Source organism: Larus michahellis, chromosome 24 (assembly GCF_964199755.1).
Source record: "Larus michahellis chromosome 24, bLarMic1.1, whole genome shotgun sequence".
Taxonomy (NCBI): Eukaryota; Metazoa; Chordata; class Aves; order Charadriiformes; family Laridae; genus Larus; species Larus michahellis.
Genome location: NC_133919.1, coordinates 1,434,369 through 1,456,636, shown reverse-complemented (window position 1 = coordinate 1,456,636; position 22,268 = coordinate 1,434,369). Strand labels below are relative to the sequence as shown.

Genomic DNA, 22,268 nt, shown 5'->3' with positions numbered 1-22,268 from the left:
TTCTACCTCTGGGTGGCACAGGGGGACAGGGAATCGAAGGGTATGGGGAATGGGGGTTGTGGTTGGTTCATCACACCTTGTCTCTGTTGCTCCTTCCTCCTCATGGGAGGACTCCTCACACTCTTCTTCTACTCCAGCGTGGGATCTCTCCCTTGGGAGACAGTTCTTCATTAACTTCTCCAACATGGGTCCTTCCCAGAGGCTGCAGTTCTTCACCAGCTGCTCCAGCGTGGGTCTCTTCCATGGGATGCAGTCCTTCAGGAACTGACTGCTCCAGCATGGCGGGGTCGCAAGTCCTGCCAGCAAACCTGCTCCAGCATGCGCCCCTTTATCCACGGGGCCACAGGTCCTGCTAGGATCCCGCTCCAATGCGGGCTTCCCATGGGGTCACAGCCTCCTTCGGGCATCCCCCTGCTCCACCATGACCTCCACGGCCTCTGGGTGGATGTCTGCTCCACCATGGACCTCCACGGCCTCTGGGTGGATGTCTGCTCCACCACGGACCTCCACGGGCTGTGGGTGGATGTCTGCTCCACCATGGACCTCCATGGCCTCTGGGTGGATGTCTGCTCCACCACGGACCTCCACGGGCTGTGGGTGGATGTCTGCTCCACCATGGACCTCCACGGGCTGCAGGGGGACAACCTGCCTCACCATGGGGTAGAGGGGAATATCTGCTCTGGTGCCTGGAGCATCTCCTCCCCCTCCCCTCCACTGCCCTTGGTGCCTGCAGAGCTGCTCCTCTCATATATTCTCACTCCTCTCTCTGCCTGTAGTTGCACAGGGTTTTTTTCCTCTTCTTAAATGTTATGACAAAGATGCTACCACTGCTGCCGCTGATGGGCTCAGCCTTGGCCAGCGGCAGGTCCGTCTTGGAGCCGGCTGGCATTGGCTCTGTCAGACATGGGGGAAGCTTCCGTCAGCTTCTCACAGAAGCCATCCCTGTAGCCCACGGCTACCACAACCTTGCCACGCAAACCCAATAGGGAGGGAGATGGGCGCGTCCTCCCCAGGCTGCGCAGCGAGACACGGGGTGCCAGATGTGGTGGGACACACGTGGGGAGGCGCGAAGGGAGGTGCGGGAGGAGACACGCATGCGCCGTGGGGCAGGCAAGAAGGGGCAGGCGTGCGCCGTGGGACCTCACGCTGCCATTTGCTGCCCAACCTGCCATGGAAGCCACGTGCCGGCAAGTTCCTGGCACATGCCCTGCCTCGGGGCACGGCGGCCATGCCCTGGCAGCCCACGCTGCTGTGCAGGAGCTGCGGTGGGGTGTTGGCATCTGCTCCATGGCCGAGTGCGGCCGTGGGGCTGGGAGGGCTGGTGCCGCAGGGACGGAGCCCATGCAGCCCCGAGGGCACCGTGGCAGGGTGTGGATGGACGCGGGCTGGGATGACTGTGAACAGCATCGCGCCAGCTTCAAACGTTCGCAGGTTGGGCACAAAAAGGGCCAAGGGCTTGTAGGAGGGGTCCCTTTCACCTGCCTCCGGGATGCAAGTGCGGTGCCGTTGCACTCTCGAGTGTTTCACTGAGCCTGTAGGGATGGATATATATTTTTTTATTATTTTTTTTTTCCTGATGTTGATGCTCAAGTGAGCGCTGGATCTCGGCAGCGGGGGTGCATGGGACAAGCCCTGCGCCCTCCATTTGGGGGAGTGAGGGGATGAGCTTCCACCCCCGTCTCCTGTCAAACCAGCCCTCGCGAGGCCAAGGGTGCAGTGCCCAGGTGGGATCCCCGGGCAGGAGGATGGGCAGAGCCTCCCCAGCACCCAACGGGATCCATGTGCGGGGACCGGAGCACCGGGGGTGCAGCCCCTCTCCGAGTCCCTGCCACCCCGCCCCGCAGCAAGGGAAAAAACCAGTGCTATCCATGAGGTTTTAATTTATTTAAAGTTCAAAAATAGCCATGCGCACAGCAACAAAACTTTACAGGAGGAAATGACTAAAAAATTTACAAAAAGGTCCTTACAGAAGGACCCCAAAGGGCCCTCGCGGCCCCTCATCCCTCCGGCTGGCTCAGGAATTTTGCATTGCCTCAGACTGTGGCCATCGGTCGTGGCCAGGGTCCCCAGGAAGGTGACATTCTCCTCGAAATTAATTTCCTCGTCATCGTGATGTTCCGGGTCCGGTGCCAGAGGAGGGGGAGGTGGTGGAGGGGAGCTCAGCGAGCGGCCGGGAGCTGGTCCGGCCTTGGAGCAGGGACCCCCGGCACGTGGCTCCCTCTCCCCCCAGGGATGCTCTGCCACCCTCCTGCTCGCTCAGTGAAGCCCCCCTGGCTCCGGCCCCGAGCCGGGGGGGGGGCTCCCAAGCACCCCCACCCTCACTTCACCCCCGGGGCGTTGCGTCAGCCGGGGCGGGTGGCTGCAGGGGGACTCACGGGGCACAGACGTGTCACCCGGCCACCTCCACACGCAGCCCCAGGGCTGGCGGAGGGGACATCCTGGTGCGGGGGGAGTGTGGGGGGACACAAAGTTTGGGCTGGACGAAGCAAAGCCTTCACGGCATCTCCGCTCGCCAGCGCCTCCGGAGCAGAGCTCAACCGCCTGACGAAGGTCCGGCTCCCGGGGGTGGGATGGCAGGGGGGGGACATCCACATCTGGAAGGGGGATGCTGCACATCTGCAGCTCGACACGCAAGCCCGGGTTGGCCGCAGAGGTTCGGGGGGTGGGGGCAGGGGGAAGGGAGGCAATGGCGACTTACAGAGGAGAGCAGGGCGGGCTGCGGTGCGGGGAAGGGAGGGCTGTGGCTACGCAGCTCCTCACGTTTATAGCCACGGGCCGAGTCCTCCCACGGTGGCGGCCCGGGGGGGCCTGGCTGGCTGCAGGGGGGACGTCACTCCTCCGCACGCCACAACCCCACCCCGGGCAGGAACGTGACCGAAACCCCAGGATTCACCCAGGGTGGGGAGGGGACAAGGGTCCCGGGTGACTCCCCAACGCGGCCAGTCCTGCCCCGCGGGGCAGCAGGTAGTGGGGGGGACAGATGCTGAGCCCGTGCAAGCTTAATAATTACGGTTTAAAAAAAAAAAAGAAGAGCTGTTTATTGTTATCATGGCACCGGCCGGAGGCATTAACGCCTGCGAAAGCTCCTGCCCTGCCGTAGCCGGAGCAGTTCTTGGGGCCGCGGGGCAGGGTGCTGCCAGCCGGTGACTCACACCAACGTGGCCGGTGGGGACCAGCCCCGCCGGCGGTTTACGAGGGCTCAGGCTGCTGCGACGGAGCAAACTCCATCTCGGACGCGCCCTTGCTCTCCCCTCCTCACCCGGTACCTGCAACGCGCCCATGGAAGGGAAACGGTGTCTTCCCCAACCCCAGCCTCCGGGGCGAGAAACCCCCGTCGCAAAGCAGGCAGAAGATTTTCTTTAAAATAACCTTTATTGACAGAGCATCAGGAAGGTGATGCAGCCTCGGGGGGGGGGGGGTTGGTGCCCCCTGCTCACTTTCTGCGCGGCATCTTGTCGGGGCAGTCCTGGAAGAAGTCGTTGCACATCATGGCCATGCAGGCCAGGAAGGTCACGTACTCTTGGAAATCCACCTCGCTGTCGCTGTTGCAGTCCAGGTGGGACATGAGCTGCTGCAGGCTGGCCTCGCTGGTTTGACCCTGCCCGGCAGCAAGATTTGGGGGGTGTTAAAATGGAGTTTGGCATCAAGGGCTACATCCCCGAGTCCCAGCGTTGCCCGTGGGAGGTGGCACCCCCTGACCCGCACTTACGCTGAAGCTGGGCAGCTCCTTCATGAGCAGCTCCTTGAGCTCCGTCTTGCTGAGCTTGTACTTGTCCCCCTCCTTGCCCGAGTACTTGTGGAAGGTGGCCACCATCACGGCCAGCGCCTGCTCCAGGGGACACGCCATGGGGGATGCCAGCGAGTCTGGAGGCACAAGGGGGTGAGAACGGAGCTTGGCGTCTCCAGACACCCACCATGGTCTCCCCCAGCCTCCCAGACCACGCAGGCAGCTCCAGAGCCCCGCTCCCAGGCACGCACACGGATGTGTCACCGTTTGTTCCCTAATTTCACCCACAGCCGGGCTGGGCATTGTCATCTAACACCGGTGCTGAGCAACCTCCACAAAAGCCATGCCGGAGGGGAGAATACTGGGGGGGAGAGGGAGCAGCCCCCTCCTGCCCGAGTCGGGCAGGGAAAGGGCACCCCCGAGGTGAAATGCCACCTCAGAGCTCAGCTCGCTGCAGCGGGACCCCTCATTCCAGGCCTCCGGCGGGGGGCGGGGGGGGACGACGGTGCAGCCGCGCCGTGGGCAACATCTGGAGAGCATCTGGAGGGCCAGCGGGGCCGGGGGGAGCAGAGCGTCGCAGGGAAAAAAAAATCCAACTCACCGAGAAATCAGAGGAACCAGCGGAGGACGGGCAGGGCAGGAGGCGAAGCCGGCGTCAAGCCCCGGCATTTATAGCCCCGCCTGGGCCACCTCCCTCGCTGCTCCGGTGGGAAGGCGCCCGCGCCCATCCCGACATTGGCTGGCGAAGGAAGAGAGGAAACCCTGGGAGCAGCCCCGGCCCCCCCGACATCGCCCGGTTCCTGCCCTGCCAGGGGGCTGGTTTGGGTTAGAAAGAGCGAAAAGTGTCCCTGGGGGCTGGATGGGGATCACCCGGGGGTGGGGGGGGACGGGACAACCCCGAGGGACAAGGTGGGCAGCGAGGGGCAGGCGATGGCGGCGCAGGGCGGGATGCTCTTGGCAGGATCCCTGGGGATGTTTGGAGCCACACAACCCCCAGCGGCCTTCGTCCCCGGTTTTGGTTTTGTGCTGGGCTTTGGGTGAGGGGTTTTTTTTTTGTGGGGTTCTTTTTTTTTTTTTCTGTTTTTAACTCGACTCCGAGCGATCTGTTTCCTAGCTGCGAGGGCGGCGCGTCACAATGCCCCGTTGTGTAACGGAGCGCTGTTTTGGTGTCTGCGTGTCCCGGGCACGTGTCCAGGAGTTGCCGGGGCCGGGGGGGGGGGAAGTCAGGAGCCAGCAGTTTGCAACCCCACGCTGTCCCTCACCCTGGTGCGAGGGATGACAAACCCCCCCCCCCAGTTGTCCCCGAGCCCCCCTGGGACAAAGGCACCCGCCACTGATGGGGACCACAGTGACCAAAAAGAGGGGATGAAGCGCCGCCGCCAGCTCCGGTGTGCTCCGAAGCTCCAGCGGGATGCGAAACAGCACCTCTCCGGGTCATGGGGGTTTCTTTAAGGACCATTTTTGGAAAAAAAAAAAAAAAAACACAACCAAAAAAACTCACCCCCAAGCCTGAACCTCGTGTCCCCCGTTAGCGAGTGCAAATTGGTGTAAATTACTGGGAGGGGGCAGAAGCTCCTGGGGGCTCTTTATAAAGACCCTGGGAAGGGGTAGAGCAAAGTTTGGAGATGCTGGAAGGACTTGGGGGGCTCAGGGAGGACTTGGGGCGCTCGGGGATGGGGTCTGCCCTGCCGTGCAATGACACCAAGGCTTTGTAAGGGCTTTTTTTTTTTTTTTTTTGAATCTGGGGGGGTTTCTCTGGGGTTTTGTGGCCGCTGGGAGAAGCTGGAGAGCAGCTGCATCACCTCCTTGGACCTGCCCGGACCCGCCAGGAGCCGCGGTGGCTTTGGGGAGGTGGCGGGGGGTGGGGGGAGCCCCGCGTTTCCCAGCTGCTATCACAGGCTGACGCGCTCAGGAAAACGCCATTTATCTGCGGCCCCACGGCTCGGTGGTAAAACTGGGGGGCTCAGGTTGACCCTCTCCAGTGCAGGGCTCATCCGCATCCGGCGGGGGGCGAAGGGTCTCCTCCAGAAACGGTTCTTCTCTGCGGGAATTTGGGACATGCTCTGGCTTTTGGGCTTTGCACGGACTCGCATCTTGGCTGGCCCGTTCCTCCGGACCGGCTTTCTCTCCCCAAACCCAACTCCTTGCCCTTGTGCCGGCCTCCGAGCCGAGCTGGGCTCAGGGAATCTCATCGGTTTTGAGCTAAATGCGTGCCGGACCCTTCCCCAAGCCATCAAGGACGGGGTTCGGGGGGGGTGCCCAAGTGTGTTGCTCGGAGGCGGCAGCTGAGCTGTTTTGCTCTGGCTTCTCTGCAGAAAAAAAAAAAAAATATATATATAAAAAAATAAAATGCCTGCTGGGGCTGAGTCGCACCATGGAAAATCCCACGGAGCTGGAGGGAGGCGTGAGTCACCCGGCCGCCCGTGACACCTACGGCATACAAAAACCTGCTGATGCACAACCCGGGCTTTGGCAAAGCTTTTATTGAGAGCCCCGCGGCGGCGCCGGGGGCAGGGTTTTGGGGGGGGGATCACTTCTTGCGGGGCTGCTTGGCGGGGCCGTCCTTGAAGAACTCGTTGAAGCCCATGGCGATGCAGGCCAGGAAGCAGGCGTACTCCTTGAAGTCCACCTCGCTGTCCTTGTTGTGGTCCAGGTCGTTCATGAGCCTCTTGAACTCCACCTCGTCCATTTGCTTCTGTGAAAGAAGGGGGAGAGGACGGTGGGGGCAAGGGGTTTTGGGGGCGCGGGGCTTCTCCATCCGGCCCCGCTGCGTGCAAGGAGGGATGTAAAAGCCTGGGATTCCCTCCCCCCGCCTGCAAGGAGGGTTTTCTCTTCGCCTTTTGGAAGGAGGTGGCCTTTGGAAACGCAGGTGGCTTTCGCGTGACCCGGGGCGTGCTGGCACGGCTACAGCCTCTCCGTCAGGAGGAAGTTTGGGTAAAAAAAAAAAAAAGTCTCCTCCCAGTTTAAACTATAGGCCAGAAGGGAAAGCGGGAGTTAAAAAAAAAAAAAAAAGGCTTAAAAAAAGTTGAAGCAGGAGCGCCATTTTCTTTGCCAATCAAAATATCTCTGTGGGTGTAAGAAAGCCAAGTTTCCTTTGGCTCTGAGCACGCTGATGGCTCAGGTCCTCCTAGCTTCGTCCCTCCTCCTCCCCACAGCTTGGCCGGGAGCAGGAGGTCCCAGCGTGCCCAAAACCGGGCGTGTTTTGGGGCAAATTCCGAGACCACCCTGGCTCACCCCGTTTTGTTTTTACCCTGCTACGTGGCAAGACCCCAGGCTGGTTTGCTCCTGCCACCACCACACCTTCTCCCTGGCCACCCGCGAGGGATGTGTCCCCAGGGCCACTTACGCTCCCGAAGACGGGCAGCTCCTTGTTCAGCAGCTCCTTGAGCTCTGCCTTGCTGAGCTTGTACTTGTCCCCTTCCTTCCCCGAGTACTTGTGGAAGGTGGAGACCATCACGGCCAGCGCCTGCTCCAGGGGACACGCCATCGCCAGCTTCTTGCGCACCTGGAGGGCAGAGCGCCGGGGATGGGGTCAGGGGTGGCAACGGGAGTCCCGTGTTGCCCAAATCGGTCCGCGATGCCTCTCCGGGAGGCGTTTTGGGGTGCAGCGACTGCGGGGGGAATTGTGGCTGGAGAGCGAAGCCGCGGGAGGAGGGATGGAGGAGGAGGACGAGGAGCGGGGACTCACCGGAGCGGGCGCAGGGCAAGCAGCAGCCAGGAGCAGGGGTGCCGTGGCCACTGTGCGATGGGCATTTATAGCCCCGGTGGGGTGGCACTGCCCAGCGTGCCCCGCGCCCCCAGGCTTTCCCAGCAGCTCCGCCGGGGTGGTTTCGCCCGCACCTCATTTTTGCCTAACGAGCTGTGTGATCCCATTAGGGGGGGGTGAGTGGGTTCGGGTGCTACTGGAAGGAGGTGCCGGCCCTACTGGGGAGTCTGGGGGCCGAGGGACCAGCCGAAGGATGGGCGGAAGGGCTGGGACATCCCTTGGGGCTCCTGTAGGAAGTTGGTCACTAGCCCAGGTCCCCCCCTAAGCTGTCACTGCACTGTCCCCCACACCGCCAGCTTTCTGGGTGGCCCAGGAACCCCCAAGGCAGATGGTCCCAAGTTCTCCCATCCCAGTGGCCCCAGTGCAAAGGAACAGGCTCCGCAGCGGGGCTGGGGAGGTGACAGAAGTTTTATTCGAGCCATGGGCTAGGACTCGATGCTGACTGGTGGGGCCATAAGCCATAGTGCAGAAGTCATCACAGAGCGTGCTGAGGCAGCCCAGGAGGACCACGTGCTCCTTGGAGTCCGTCATGTCGTCCTTGTCCTCCAGGTCCTTCAGCAGCACCCAGAAGCTGCGCTCATCCGGCTGTTCCTGGCATGGAGCACCAGCGGGGTCAAGGACGGCCGTGGCACGGGTAGGCATCAACCCCGATGGGTGGTTTCGGCAAGTGGGAGGACCCTGTTTCAGGGAGGAACGAGCCCTTCCCTGGACCCCACATCCGCCCCAGTGGTGGGGAGGGACGTGAGGATGCTGGTGGGGCTCAGTCCTGGGTGTCGCCGCTCTCACCCCCATGAAGCTGGGCAGCTCGCCCTTGCTCAGCTGGTACACGTCAGTCATGCTCCTTCCCCGGGCACTCGTGGAAGGTGGCAATGCTGGAGGCCAGGGCTTGTTCCAGGGCGGTGGCCATCCTGGCAGGGGGCTGCTCCCGGGGGAGGGCACGCGGCTTTTCCCTGCAAACCCCCAGCGATGTTCACTTTGCCGCCCACCCGCGAGAGCCTGTTTGGTTTGGAGGAGGGGGTCAGGGAAATCCTCCTCTGGAGAAGCTCCAGTTGGCCTGGCCTCCAGCACCTCAAAGACAGCCAACCTCTCCGTCTCCGGTGACCGCAGAGGATACAGGATGCGGAGGCTCTGAGCAACCTGCTCTGGTTAAAGATGTCCCTGCTGACTGCAGGGGGGTTGGACTGGATGGCCTTTAAAGGTCCCTTCCAACCCAACACATTCTGGGATCCTAGCATACGTGTCTTCCTTCTCCCAGAGATATGGTGGCTGGAGAGGGACCGTGGGGGAACGTATCTGGGGCGCTTTTCCAAAATCTAGCAAATCTTGGCTCCAGGTGGGACATGGAGCCTGGTGTGCCGCCGGGGCTGGGCCAGCTGGGTGCCTGGGGCTGCTCCCGGCGGGGACGCGAGGGCAGGAGCGGGGGGGTTGAGCTCCCTAAACTGGGGCCGGCAGCCCCATCCCCATTGCGACCCCTGCTGCCCCCCCTCCCTGCCTGCCGTATGGGGTGGTGCAGAGTGTCCAGGGGGGTCTCCAGGAGGAGCGGGGGCATAGAACCGCCCCCCTGCTCACACCGATGCCCCTGCAGTGCTCTCTCCGGTCCCCTGCACGCCGCTGCCCTGCAGCAGCCCCTCCCGTGCCCCCCCCCAACGGCTTCCCCCTGCACCCACGTTTGCTCCGAGCAGCTCCGGGGTAGGGAATAACGTGGTTGGGACGGGCGCGGGGGCTGCAGGGAAATGCGTGTGAGGCGGGGGATCATGGAATCATGGAAGGGTTTGGGTTGGAAGGGACCATAAAGCTCATCCCGTTCCCCCCCCCGGCCCCGGGCAGGGACACCTCCCGCCAGCCCAGGTTGCTCCAAGCCCAACCTGGCCTCGAACGCCTCCAGAGATGGGATATCCTGCATTTTTTTCCCTGCACAGCAACCGATCTGCATCTAGAAATGAGAGCCTGGGGGCTGGTTGCCCCCCACCCTGAGGGTCCCGCCTGGAGAGACCCCCTCCCAAGAGTCTACCCTGGATCCCACCGGATCGCCGGGATCCCGTGTGAGCGTCCGGGTGCCGCTCCCGGACGAGCCCCATGCGCAGGGGGGTGAGTCACGCGCCCTGCCCTCCCCCGGGAGGGATTCCTCCCCCCTGAGTCAGCCGCAGCCCTGCCCGGCTGCCAACGCCTCCCGCGGGGGCACCCCCAGCTCCCCCGGGACCCCCGGTGCTGTGTGGGCAGGGGGACAGGCAGGAGCCAGCATCGGGATGGGCAGCAGTGGGGTCAGCAAAGTCGGGGGGGCCGGGCTGGAAGGGGATGGGGGTCCCAGCTCCAAGGTGGTGGCAACCGCCCCGTTGCGGGAGTGGGGTGTCGCGGGGGGGGCACCTCGTGGAAAATCCAGTCCCCTCCCAGTGGAAAATCCCCGTCATTCAGCGGGGCTGCCGGCCAGCACCGTGGGCATCACAGGGCCCCGCGAGCAGGGTGGTGGCACGGTCCCCAGCGAGCGGTGCCAGCCCGGGGTGACCCGCCACATGCCGGGACACGGAGCTTTTCTCCCATCCCGGGTGGGGCAACGTGCCGAGATACGGGAATAGGGGTCCCCCGAGACGCCCCAGTGTCAGGGTGGCCGCGTCCTTGCGGTGCATGGGTGCGGGGGTGTCATCCCGGGCTGCTCGGGGGGGACGTGGAGAGGGTCCCCCGCAAAGTGCGGTGGCAGCAGCAGCCACCGCACCCTGCGCCCCAGGCAGCAGCTCGGGGTGCTGCGGGGCCGGCGGGGTGCCGGGAGGCCACGGTGTCTGCTGACACCTCGTGGTGGCTCCATCAGCCCCAGGGAGCCCAGCCCTGGGCGGTATCACCATCCCTGGGTGATGGGGGACAGGACAGGCCCCCTCCCTCAGGCCCCCACATCCCCTTGGTGCTGCGGGGGCACACACACACACCCCCCCACACACCCCCCAGGGAAGGCAGAGCCTCAGCGTCACTCCTCCGAACTTTATTGCTGCAATAAATAACCACGGTGGTGTTGGCTCGGCCGGGACCGCGCCGCTCCCCGAGCCCCAAGGACCAGAGCACCAGGCAGGGCGAGACCCTTCACCAGCTTGGGCAGGGGGGAAAGGCAGCCTTGGCCCAAAAAGACCCCTAACTTTGAGGGGGAGCTCCAAGGGGACGGGGGGTCCCGGTCGTGACGGGGTTTCTGCCGGTGGGGCCATGCCCCAGAGGTCTGAGAACGGACAGAATTCATGTCCTAGATGAGGGGAAGCCTCTCCCTTTGCTTCTTGCCCAGCAGCCCAGCAAGGACAGGGCTTGTGAAAGAGCAGGGATGGCACGGTGTGGGGCAAGGAGGAACCCTCCCCCCCGGCCAAGGCTGTGATGGCTTCCCACCCCCCAGCTCCCACCCAGGGGGGTCTTCTCGCCCTGATTGCACCCTGGCGTGGCTCAGGCGGCAAAGCCACGGGAGACCCGGGTGTCCCGGGGCAAACCGGGGCTCGGGGCAGGGCTCGGCAGCGGGAGAGGCGAGAAGCGGGGAGCCGCGGAGAAGCAGGGGTTGAGCCCGGGGGGGGTGGAAACGGAGCCCTGGGGGAAGGGGGGTCTGATCCCGATGCAGGCAGCTACTTGGTGAGCTTGACGCTCAGCTCCTGCTGGCGGATGATTTGGGCGATGGGGCTGGCGATGCCACCTATCAAGGTCCAGTACTCCTCGAAGCTGATGCGCCCGTCTTTGTTCTCATCCAGGTCGCAGATGAGTTTGTCGGCTGCCCGACGGTTCCCGGTGTCCTGGGGGAGAGAGCGGAGCCGCTCACACCGGGGCAAGGCGGGGGGAAGAGGGGTGCTTTCATGGAGGAAGGGGACGGGACACCCCGTGAAGGGTGAGGAGCCGGTGCCCCGGCCCCCCGCGCGTCCCCGGCCTCACCGTCAGCATGTGGTTGAGCTCACAGCTCAGCATCTTGCGGAAATCCTTCTTGCTGATGCGCCGCGGCTTCTTGCAGCAGCAGCGGCGGCTCGAGTACTTGTCGAAGTTGTTCACCAGCACCTGGACGGCCCATTCCAGCTCCGTGCATTCTGCCATGGCTGCCCACCGTCACCTGCGGGGAGGCGGGGGGTCAGGGATGGGGACCCTCTGCGCGCTGGAGGACACAGGGCGGAAGGACAGGCGGCGTGCCATTGCGCTGCCATCGCTCAGGGCACGAATGGGGGTCGCCGCGAGCCCCCGGGTCAGGCAAAAAGCAGCTTCCATGGAAAGCCAAAAGGGGTGCTGGTCTCCCCGCGCTATCCAGGATCACCCTAAAAAATTCCCCCGTGCCACGGGGCGGCACCCAACCCCACGCCAGCCGCCCCACCTGTCCCCCCGGGGCGGCCGCCCCCATGCGTGGGACGGGGCAGCAATTATGGCGCAGGGGCCGCGGGGCTCCGCAGCGCCAGGGCCGCGGCCGACGGTTCCCAGGGCTCATTAGGGAGGAATGGGGCTGGGAGCCACGGCGGGACGAGGGCAGGAATTACTGGCCGGCCCCTCCTCTTGCTTCACGGCTCTGGGAACACCCCGGCAGGGCAGGTCTGGTCCTGCCCGAGCCCCACCATGGGCCCAGCGCAGGTGTCCCCTGTTCCCCAGGGTCCAATCCTGCCTGTCTGCTCGATGTCCGGGGTCCCTCTTCCTCGCTCCGCCGTCCCGAGGCCGCCCCAAGCTGGGAAGCTCCTTCCCTTATGGACGGAGCCAACAGGATGGTCCCCGTCACGGGGTCCAGCGTCCACATCCCAGGCAGGATGCAGGCAGGAAAGGACGGAAACTGAGTCACCTTGTCCTGCCTTGGCCCTTTCCTGGACCGTGGTGCTCCCCATTGTGGAGCCGTGCTGATTTACACCAGCCCGCGGTGCAACACCGACCGGCACGGCAGCCGTGGCCACACGGGTCTTGGGGGAAGCCAATGGGGCGGCGTGTTTGGAGCCCAGAGGGGTGGCCCAACACTGTCCCCCTGCTCTGGGGACATCGCCCAGGAGGGTGTCTGCAGCCCGGTGGCTCCAGGGAGCCGGCAGGACCTGCCCCGCGCCCCAGACTTGGCTCAGGGCCCCTCTCTCTTTGCGCTCATCCTCCCCAAACTCAGCCCTAGGCCAAGGACGGCGGCACATCAGGGCGGTGACAGGAGACAGGAGGCTCAGCCCCGGGCTCCCCGCGCTCATCCCTGCCCTCCCAAGCCCTCCTTGTCCTCACGGGAGCCTTCGCTGGACCACCGCAGGGCCACCCCATCCCAGGACCAGGGACCATCCCTGGTGGCCACCGGGGCGGTCACCCCGGCACGGCCCCGCAAGAGCCACTCACTGCAAACCTCCGGCTCCGGCCCTTCTTCCTCCTGGGCCATTAATTGCCAAAAAAAAAGGGTGCAAAAGCACCGACCCCCTGCACCCAACCGGGGTCCCCACTTGCAGACCCCACCCTGGTGTCGCCAGTCCCCCCCCGCCACCAGCGCCCAGCCCATCCTCGGGGTGTCGTGGCTGCGGCCTCGCTGCTGACTCACGGCACCAGCCCATCCGGGACGGCGCGGCCCCAGCCCCGCCACGTGCCCCCCAGGGCCGGCCTGGGGCACTGGGACATCACCACAGTGGTGGGACGCGGGGACGGCAGCACAGCCGGGCGCCGGCGGGGCGGGACAGGCAGGACGGGGCTCGTTGGCTGCTCCATTCCCGCTGCCGCGGTGCCCCCTCTTCCTTCGCCGCTCCACCTCCTCCCTCGAGCGCGGTGCCCAGAGCCAGGACCCACAGCCGGGCACAGCTCTGGGGGGTCAAAACCGGGGTGAAGTGCCCCTTTTCCAGTGTCCAGACCCCACCAGCAACCCCATGTGCCGGGCTTTCCATAGGCAGCGTAGGGCGACGAATGCAGTGGAGGTGGATGGATGCTGCCAAGCCCCACACCGGACCACCCGCCCCCCATCCCAGCTCCTCCCGGTGTCCCCCCAGCATCCGCCAGGTCCCCTCCGCCGCGGCCCCGCACGCGCGGTGCTGCCGAAGGGCTCGGGGGTTTTCCACCACCCAACCTGCAGCGGCACGTCCCAGGGCTGCTCCCGCTTGGATATTCCACCCCAAGGGTGCCCACGTCGCCTTTCCCGTCCCCGGCCCGGAGCCTCACCTGGCTCCGTCCGGGGGGTCCCGCTGTGTCCGTCTGTCGCCGGTTTGGCAGCCCGGGCGGTGGGAGCCGATCACGCCCGCTCTCTCCTCACCTTGCACCCATACCGACGGGCCCAGCCCGGCTTTTAAAGAGGCTCCCGCCCCTCCCTGACGTTCTCAGGGCGTTCCCGGGCTGGGACTCACCTGGGAAATGGCTCCCTGGGATTGCAACACCCTGACGGGTCGGTGCGAGCAGCGGGCTCCGGCTCCCTGCCGGGGGCTGCTGGGTGCCTGGCCGTGGCCGTGGGGTGACGGCCGGTGTTTGGGGACCACCCCAAAGAGACCCCACTGCCTGGAAGGGGCGGTTTGCCAGGCGCAGTGTGACTCCAGCCTGCTCCCAGGGTTTGCGAACCCACCGCCATCCAGCCGGGCACCAGCCAGAAGCCCGGCTCCTCCATCCCATGGCGTGTCCCCACCAGCCACCCTTCCTCCAAACCACCCCACACACCCACCGAAGACCCTCGGTTATGGGGGGGCATCATTTATTTGAACTAAATCCACTTGTTTTCAGGGGCGAAAAGGGCTGGTGCGTGTCTCTGGGGCCCTGGAAGCACAAGCCCCGGCTCCAAGCAGTGCCGTACCCAGCTCAGCCATCTCTAGATGCACTGGGACAGATAAGGCTCTTCTCGGATGGTAGCTGTGCTGGTAAAGTCACATCCGTAATTAATTTTCCCAGCAAATTGTACCCCTGTATGTCTAGCAGAGCCGTGGCGCAGCGATTTGATGCCAAGATTAGATACGGGCATTATTGGGAGCTGCATATTTCGGGATGCAAAGTAGGAGGTGATACATTACAGGTAGGAGCCACCTGCTCAGAGGACCTTTGGGACTCCCATCCCGGAAAAAAAACGCCATGTGTCATCCCGGCTCTCCACCGGCTTCTTCCTAATCTCGGTTGGGAGGAAGCAAACCCGTTCTCAGCCGAGATGCGCCGATGTCGTTGATGCAACATCCCAGGAGGGTGGGAATCCCTCCCCGACCCTGCAGGCAAACAGCTCACCTCTGAATCACGGGCTTTCATTACCCTCCTGTGCCTGGCAGATGTCACAACCGCATCCAGGCCCTTATTTTTACAAGGCATCCAGGGCGTGTGCGTGTGCTCGGAGCAGCCACGTCCCATCCAAACCCATCACAAGACACTTCCCAGCCATTTTGATCACCCCGATGGGGTTGGTCTCCCCCCGGATTCCCACCAGCTCCAGGTCTGAAGGGTCGGGAGCATTTTGGCTTCTCGTGGACAAGCTCTGCCCCATGGGACCGTTTGGTGGAGGGGATGCTGAGCCCTGGCTTTTTGGGGGTCTTTGGTGACCACTGCGATGGGTGCCCTGGGGCCACCTCTCCTTCACGCAGTGGCCACCTCGCCATGGACAAATCCATATTTTGGCGTTTCCATCAGCGTGGTGCCGTGTCCCCACGCTCGGCACTCACTGACTCACCAAGGGGCACCCACCGCCCCGCCATGGGCTGAGCTGTTCCTGCCACCTCCGAGGGCTTTCCAGTTACAACAGATACTTACGGAGGGTGGCTCAGGAGGATGGAATTGCCGCCCTCCCGACAGCGCACCGTCACGCCGGGGAGCCGGTCACCAAACCAGAAAGAGGAGCCAGGAGTCCCCACTCCCACGGCACATTCCCAGCCCCGGTGCTGGGACGAGGATCCGGGAGCCCTGGCTCCCCTTTCCTCCCCTCCATCACCCCAACCATTTGACACATTTCCTGCCTCTAATTAAATGCACGCCACACCTTTCTGCTTAATTTCCATGTATTTATTTCCAAGGCAGGAACAATAAATAGTCATTCTCGTTGTGAAATCCACCCCAAGGTGAGAGGAGACGGAGGGTGGCCTGTGGCCGAGCCACGGTGTCGGTGCTGCCGCCGCGGCAGGGAGGACCCGCCGCCCCAGCCCAGTTTCATCATATTTCTCGGGGGTTTGGTTTGGTTTGGTTCGGTTCGGTTTGGTTCATCTATTTATTTATTGTTTTCCTCGCAAGGTGAGGCAGGTGCTGCTGAGGTGCCCACACCCTCTCCCTTTTTGGGGTGCCCATCGCGCCTCCGGGGCTGCCCACAGGCTCCCCCGGGACACAGAGCCCGGATGGCAGAAAAAAGTTGGGACAACCAGGCTCCGCGAGTGCCCTGCACCCTCTCAAGCCCATTTCTTCATTCTCTGTGCGCTCGGTGCCTGAGCTAATTGTTCCATCCCAGCGAGCCACCGCTTTGTGGCACTTACAGTTTCCCAATTTGCTGTAATTAGACAGAAATCCCCCGCTCACCTGGCACAGGTGGGACCTCGCTGCTGCCCTCGCGGTTCCCGGGGCTTTCTGAGCCTGGGATTTCGGGGTCTCCCCTGCGCTCCCTCCAGCCCAGAGCGGGGCCGCATGGCACCACAGAGCCCTCGGGGTGCCTGCTCCGGAGACACAGCCCCGGCTCTGCTTGTGGGGTCCCCTCAGTAGGGACCACCGAGCACAAGCCACCCTTGCAATGGGCATGAGGGCGGCCCCGTGAGCACCCTCAGTGCCCGCGCACACCTGTGGTGACACACACACCCGCAGCACCATGGCCATCACAGTGCCCGCACACACTCACGGCACCGTGCATGCCCGCAGCATCCCTTGCACATCTGCAGCATCCCCTGCGTGCCCACAACAGCATCCCTCACACACCTGCAGCATCCCTTGCACATCTGCAGCGTCCCTTGAACATCTGCAGCATCCCTTGCACCCCCACAGCATCTCTTGCATGCCCACAACAGCATCCCTCGCATGCCTGCAGCACCCCTCGCACACCCACCACATCCCTTGCACCCTGGTGCTCTGCGCTGGGGCGAGAGGGACCACACCACCCAGCGATGCTCAGAGCCCCCATCGCTGCAGCCCTGTCCCCCCCGGCCCCGCTCCTTTCCCTCTCCCACCAAGGACAAATGAGGTCACCCCATCCCGGCTGGGTTTAGTTTTCCTTTTTCCAGTGTTTTCCTTTATTAATTTATACAAAAATGGTTGCAAGTGATGCAAGCCAATTACAACCCGCCACCGTCCCAGCCCCGAGCCCAGCCGCCAGCTGGGGGCCAGCATCCCTGGCGAGGGGGCAGGCGGGGGAGCACTGTGCAGGCAGCACACCCCGGCACAGCACCCCAAAAACCCGGGCAGGCGCGGGGCACCACGGTTCCCGCACCGGGGGAAGTGCAGGGAATACACCCAGGCCACGCACAGGGACATCAGTGCTGGAGCCTGGGATGTCCCTGAAGGTGCTCGGAGCACAAGGCAGGACTGTGACAAAGGGGTTCCCATCGGGTGGCAAGGCGCAGGGTCGGGGGACAAGCCCGCACATCCAAGGGCTTTGGGGGGAAAGGAGCCGAGTCCCTCTGGCTGCGATGCTCCGGGGCTGGGGGACCTGCAATTGGAGGGTTTTGGGCACCGGAGGTGGGACAACCCCGGGGGTAAAGGCTCTGGAGCGAAGGACGGAGAAAGGTGCCTCCGGAGCCAGGGCCAGGAACCCCCTTGCCACCTCCCTCCCGCCGTGGCGCGGGCCGGAGCTGGGGGTGGGAAGGGAGGTTTCCTGATGGGAAGGAGAGCTGGGAGAGGGCAGGGACGGAGCCGGGCAGGGGGATCCCCCCGCCCCGGCCAGGGACACGGGGAGGAGATGAGCCCCGGCGGGAGCAACGCTGCGTTTTCCCAGGCGCATCCCGCCAGGACCAGCAGCCTCTCGCGCTTCTCGGTGCAGAGCCTGAGGCCTCGGGCGCCTTCCCGTCCCCCGCCACCCTCTACTTCCTCCGGCAGCCCTTGGCCGCGTCCCCCATCATGTCCCAGTACTCTCCGAACTCCAGCTTGGCCTCGTCAGGGTTGCCCATGCATTCAATCTTCTCTTCCAGCGGTCCAACGCACTGCAGAGGGGGCAGAAAAAGCATGGGGGTGATGGGGCTGTGGGGTCCCACGGGCAGCCCGTGCCCACCCTGTCTCCCCCTGCCCACCCCTCACCTTTCCCAGGTGGGGCAGCTTCTGCACCACCAGCTCCTGCATCTCGTTGGGCGTCAGGTACTCCTTCTGCCCCTTCACCGCGTAGCAGTGGAACTGGTTGATGACAGTCTCGATGGCCCGTTCCACGTCAGTGAGCTCCTGGCAGTCCTGCGCGGCAGGGGGAGAGAGGGTGAGCACCGGTGGGACACCTCCCCGGAGGGACAGGACACCCCTCAGAGGGACGGGACACCCCCCAGAGGGACAGGACACCCCCCAGAGGGACAGGACAAGCCCCTGAATAGACAGGCCACCCCCCGAGAAGACGCACCAGTGCTCTCTGCAGATGTTCAGCCCCTCCACAATGACGTGATAAACCCCCTTATCAACGTGAGACCTCTCCCTACAGATGTGAGACCCCACCATACAGATGTGAGACCCCCTCTACAGATGTGAGACCCCACCACACAGGCGTGAGACCCCCCTACAGATGCAAGAACCCTCCGCCCAGCCGTTGCATCCCTCCATAGATGCTCTGCCTGGTTCGGCACCCCCCAGAGCTGTCATCCCCCTCCGTCTCGACGCGACAACCCCTCCCCGCAGGCATGTCACCCCCCCTGTCACTGCTTGCCCGGGCTTCTCCCTGCCCGGGGCCAGAGGGGCTTAGCCACCCTGGCGTCTCCAGGCGCTACACCCACGGCGCACGGGGGCCGCCGCGGCCGTCCGGACTGGTTCTTCCTCTCCTTTGCACAAGTGGCGGATGGCGGCATGAGTCAGTGCCCAGGACAACTCAAGCGCCTGCCGGGATGGGGCTGGGCAGCAGCAGGAGCCCTTCTCCCCCCGCCATCAGGGTGCAGACCCCTTCCCCGGCAAGGTGGGGGGCCGAGACTGGCCTGACCCACGCGCCCGGCCGCTGGCGCTAATTAGCCGAGGCTGCGTTTGAAGGGAAACGGTGATTCACTCAGCATCTGCGGTTTCCCCACGAAACACCGTGAAACCACAGCAGGCGATGCCCATTAGGAAGAACCCAGCCATCTTCGGAGCCTCAGCCCCGCGCCCTGGCTCAGCCAGCCGGGGCCAAATCCTCCATGGGTGCAAAGGGACGCAGGGTGGGCATCCCCTGTTTGAAAGCCGAGGAAAACAGGAGACTTTCTGCCATTGGGCATCCTTGGAGAGGTTGCGAGGAGCGAGCGCAGCTCCCAAAGGTGAGTCCAGGGGAGCCGGAGAAAGCCGCCTGGTTCCCCGAGCTTTCAAGTGGCTCCAAGTCTGCGCCAAACCCTGAAATATCCCCCCAGCTCCTCGGCTGGAGCCTGGCTCCAGGATGGGGCTGGCCCGGCCGTGCTGCTCTGAGTCACCCCGCGCCCGGGGCTCTGCTCCCAGGGGTGGGACGGCGCGGGGTGCCCCCTGCGCCCTGCGCCCCCGCTGAGGGGGGGTCCCAGCCCTCCCGGTGCCACGGCGTCGCTCATGGACCTTGCGCTTCTTGCGGCAGTTGCACTGGCCCATGCTGCTCCTCGCGGGGTCCGGAGGTCCTCGGTGGCAGCGGCGGCAGGGTTGTCCTCTGCGATGAGGTCTGGGGGAACTGGTGGGGGAAGAAAGCCAAGCTCAGGTCTCGGATTGTGGTGGTGGGGGAGTTTCCCCTCCTTTAGAGCCAGGACTGAGTGCAGGGCGAGGAAGGAGCCCCGGGATGCGGTGAGCTGCTGGGACACGTCCCGGCGGCAGGAACATCCCTGCCCCAGCGGCAAGTCGTGGCAAAGCCGAGCGTGGGAGCAAAAAGTGGAGGGGGGGGTGATGTGGAGGGGTGGCAGGACCCCTGGGCACGGCCCCCCCCCCCCCATCCCGTGGTGGCGGATGGGCCACTTACCTGCTCCACGGGCTCTCCTGGGTCTGGGCGGGCTGCGGCGCACCGGGGTTTTATACGGCGGGGAGGTGTGAGTGGGAGCTCCCCGCGCGCCGCCAGCTGCGGTGTGGTGCAAGGGCGTCTCATTCCGGAGCCTGGCCCAGGGCCAGCGTGGGGCCAGGGAAACGCCTCCTTCCCGGCCACAGGGATGGCTCCATCATCTGAGCCCAGCACGGCACAGCCGCCCGGCACCGCGTGGGAACAGCCAAACTGGGCACTGAGCACCCACCAGCTCTGGGATGTGTTGCCCTGCGGTGGGGATTCCACCTTTTCTCAGAGGTGCTGGGATTTGGGAGCTGAACGCTGGGAATGGGAGCTCAGTTAGGGGCGCTGAGCCGGGGACACGCTGTGCCAGCAGACGCACGTCCCCCCCTACATGTCACCCAAGTCCCCAGAGAGGATGGGCGTTGATGGCCCAGTGGTGGTGGCCACCACGGCATCGCTGCCGGAGACGCTCCGAGCCCCACCCCGCTGCCAGCCACATCCCTGACACCCATCAGGGCCACACAGCCCAGCAGGAAGCCAGAGCGGGCACAAGGGCGATTTGGGAATGGCCCCGTCCATCCCAGGTTCCCCCGAGCTCCGAGCCACGAGCAGATCCAGGCGGCGGAGGAGATGGACACCCCAAATCGGGACTTCCCCCCCAGCTAAGGACAGGAGCGATGCTCAGGCTCAGGGAAACCTCTTTTATTAGCTCGGCATTGGCCAAGTCTCCCCCTGACCCCCATCACTTCTTCCCCGCTTTCTCCCGCCGCACGGCCTTTGCCAGCTCCCCGATGAGCCGCCAGTACTCCCCGAACTTCAGCTCCTCGTCGTTGTTGACGTCCAGCTCGCTCATCTTCTCCTCCAGGGAGGGGACATCCTGCGGGGGGGACAGAGAGGGGGGCTCAGCCACATCCCGGACCCCAGCGAGCGGGATGGGGATGGCGGGGGGGGAGGGGGAGCTGCTGCTCGATCCCTTTTGCAAATCCCCGGGTACCAGGAGCAGCCCCCCAAGATCGGGGGGACACCGCGGCCCCACATGCGCTCGCCTCACCTTCATCAGGTTGGGCAGCTGGAGCTGGACCAGCTCCTTGAACTCGCCAGCCGTCAGTGTGCCCTTCTTGCCCTCCTTCCCCGCGTAGGTGAAGAAGACAGTGACGATCTTCTCGATGGCTGTCTCCAGCTCAGTCAGCTCGCCCGTGGCCATGGGGCTAGGGTACGGCAGTGGCCCCGGGGGCTGCAGGGAGAGGAGCCGAGAGAGGGTGGGAGGTGGAGGGACGTCCCAGCGAGGCGATTCCGGGAAAAGGGACCTCTCCCCTTCCCCAGCCTGGGGCGCAGTGAGTCTGCAGGGTCTCAGCTCAGCACTGGGGGTTGCCCCTCGGCTCCCCGGAGACCCACGGCTTCAGACGGGGGAGGGCAGAGCCTTTTGGTGATGCCGCTGCCATTCGGCAACAAATGGCAGCCAGGATGGGGGTGGGAGGGGACATCAGGAAAGGGATGGGGGCATGGTGGGGGTCCCCCAGCGCTGCTCTCATCCTGCGAGCGCCGGAGAGCGGGTGGCCATGGTGGGGCCAGGGCTGCAGGCAGCAATCTCCTACTTACCCCCCTCGCCAGCGGGCAGAGAGCTGCAGGCGGGTCGCTTCCCCCCCCCCGGGGAGGTTTTATACCCTGCGCCGCAGGAGGGGAGAGCGCGGCGCTTTGTCCCCCAATGCCACGGTGTTGGGTTTCCTGCTGTAACCGGACGGACGCACAGGCAGACACCGCCCGAGCCGTCCCTCCGTCCTCCCGTCCTCCTCCTCTCCTCCCTCCCCGTGCGGGCAACGGACCAAATCCAGCACTCGAACCTTCCCCAGCCTCCGCGGGGATGCCACGGTGGGGAGCAGGATGGGACCACGGGGCCACGGGAGGATGGAGCGGGTTTGCTCCAGCACCCGCCGGGACTGAGCATCCCGCGGGGCTCGAGCATCCCCCGCAGCTTTCTGGGCATGCGGGGCAGGTCTCACCCCCAAACGCATCCCTGCGGGGACAGGGTGGCACTACAGACAGGGACACGCGCCCCGCGCGCGTCCTGCCATGCCCCGGCGTGGTGGCTCATCCCGGCCTGCCATCCAGTGGCTCTTGCGGACCCGGGGCCGGGCTCGACCCGCAGCAAGTGAGAGTTGTGAGTCAGCCGCCTGCTGACATCATCCCTATTAATAGTGGGCTTTGTGAAAATTAATTAATCCAAATTAATTAGGGGGTTGGTACTGCCCGAGCCTTCCCCTTTAATCACGGTGTATTTATAACATGGCAGCCCTGGCGGGTTTCCACCCGGGAGATGGAGCAGCTCTGCGCCGTGCCGTGGCACCGCCGTTCCCACGGGACCCCCCCCCGAGCCACATCCCTCGCCCCGGCACCCCGCCTCAGCCCCATCAACCCCCGGCGGGAGGCAGGGGGGACGCGGGGGCGGTGTGGGATGGGGGTGACATAGGGGACCATCTCTCCTCAGAGCAGGTTGCCAGCCACCCCATCCCTGCACGCCACAGGGGGCCGTGTCCTGGTGTCCCCACAGCCGTGTGACACTGAGCACGATGGCGAGCAGCCCCCGCCCAAGACAACACATGGGAGTGGGTTCCCAGGGGCCCCATGAAAACGTCCCCACTGGCAGTGTTTTGGGGACCCGGTACAGTGACACCATCACCAGCCCAGTTTCTGCTGAGCCCTGACGCACGCACTCCACCTCTCCACGGGAACGGGGAGGCTCCGGCCGGCACCGGGCAGCCTGGTCCCCACCCGGCACCCGTCACACCAGCTCACGGGGGAGGAATTGGCTTCCTGCA

At 64.6% G+C, this 22,268-nt stretch overlaps 5 protein-coding genes across 8 annotated transcripts; all 5 read right to left on the bottom strand.

Moving 5' to 3' along the window:
* Nucleotides 1–3,335: 3,335 nt before the first annotated feature.
* On the bottom strand, nt 3,336–4,475 carry LOC141734506 (protein S100-A4-like). Its single transcript, XM_074566349.1, has 3 exons — nt 4,329–4,475; nt 3,710–3,864; nt 3,336–3,598 (listed from the first exon to the last, which is right to left on the bottom strand). The coding sequence occupies exons 2-3, from the start codon at nt 3,845–3,847 to the stop codon at nt 3,434–3,436; spliced, it is 303 nt and encodes a 100-aa protein (XP_074422450.1). The 5' UTR covers nt 3,848–3,864; nt 4,329–4,475; the 3' UTR covers nt 3,336–3,433.
* A 1,777-nt stretch (nt 4,476–6,252) lies between these two features.
* LOC141734507 (protein S100-A4-like) lies at nt 6,253–7,214 on the bottom strand. Of its 2 annotated transcripts, none has more exons than XM_074566350.1 (2): nt 7,074–7,214; nt 6,253–6,422 (listed from the first exon to the last, which is right to left on the bottom strand). In XM_074566350.1, exons 1-2 carry the CDS (start codon nt 7,212–7,214, stop codon nt 6,258–6,260), a joined length of 306 nt encoding a protein of 101 aa, XP_074422451.1. In that variant the 3' UTR covers nt 6,253–6,257. The 2 variants fall into 2 exon arrangements, with proteins under 2 accessions (XP_074422451.1, XP_074422452.1); XM_074566351.1 differs by having other exon boundaries at nt 6,253–6,419.
* Nucleotides 7,215–10,448: 3,234 nt separating this feature from the next.
* S100A16 (S100 calcium binding protein A16) lies at nt 10,449–12,224 on the bottom strand. Of its 2 annotated transcripts, XM_074566428.1 has the most exons (3): nt 12,091–12,224; nt 11,382–11,553; nt 10,449–11,245 (listed from the first exon to the last, which is right to left on the bottom strand). In XM_074566428.1, exons 2-3 carry the CDS (start codon nt 11,535–11,537, stop codon nt 11,081–11,083), a joined length of 321 nt encoding a protein of 106 aa, XP_074422529.1. In that variant the 5' UTR covers nt 11,538–11,553; nt 12,091–12,224; the 3' UTR covers nt 10,449–11,080. The 2 variants fall into 2 exon arrangements, with proteins under 2 accessions (XP_074422529.1, XP_074422530.1); XM_074566429.1 differs by lacking the exon at nt 12,091–12,224 and having other exon boundaries at nt 10,940–11,245; nt 11,382–11,639.
* Nucleotides 12,225–16,581: 4,357 nt separating this feature from the next.
* S100A14 (S100 calcium binding protein A14) lies at nt 16,582–20,112 on the bottom strand. Of its 2 annotated transcripts, XM_074566327.1 has the most exons (4): nt 19,432–19,565; nt 19,041–19,149; nt 17,595–17,741; nt 16,582–17,500 (listed from the first exon to the last, which is right to left on the bottom strand). In XM_074566327.1, exons 2-4 carry the CDS (start codon nt 19,071–19,073, stop codon nt 17,381–17,383), a joined length of 300 nt encoding a protein of 99 aa, XP_074422428.1. In that variant the 5' UTR covers nt 19,074–19,149; nt 19,432–19,565; the 3' UTR covers nt 16,582–17,380. The 2 variants fall into 2 exon arrangements, with proteins under 2 accessions (XP_074422428.1, XP_074422427.1); XM_074566326.1 differs by having other exon boundaries at nt 19,041–20,112.
* On the bottom strand, nt 20,069–21,403 carry S100A13 (S100 calcium binding protein A13). The gene is made up of 3 exons (XM_074566328.1): nt 21,052–21,403; nt 20,504–20,686; nt 20,069–20,329 (listed from the first exon to the last, which is right to left on the bottom strand). The coding sequence occupies exons 2-3, from the start codon at nt 20,654–20,656 to the stop codon at nt 20,195–20,197; spliced, it is 288 nt and encodes a 95-aa protein (XP_074422429.1). The 5' UTR covers nt 20,657–20,686; nt 21,052–21,403; the 3' UTR covers nt 20,069–20,194.
* Between the last annotated feature and the right edge of the window lie 865 nt (nt 21,404–22,268).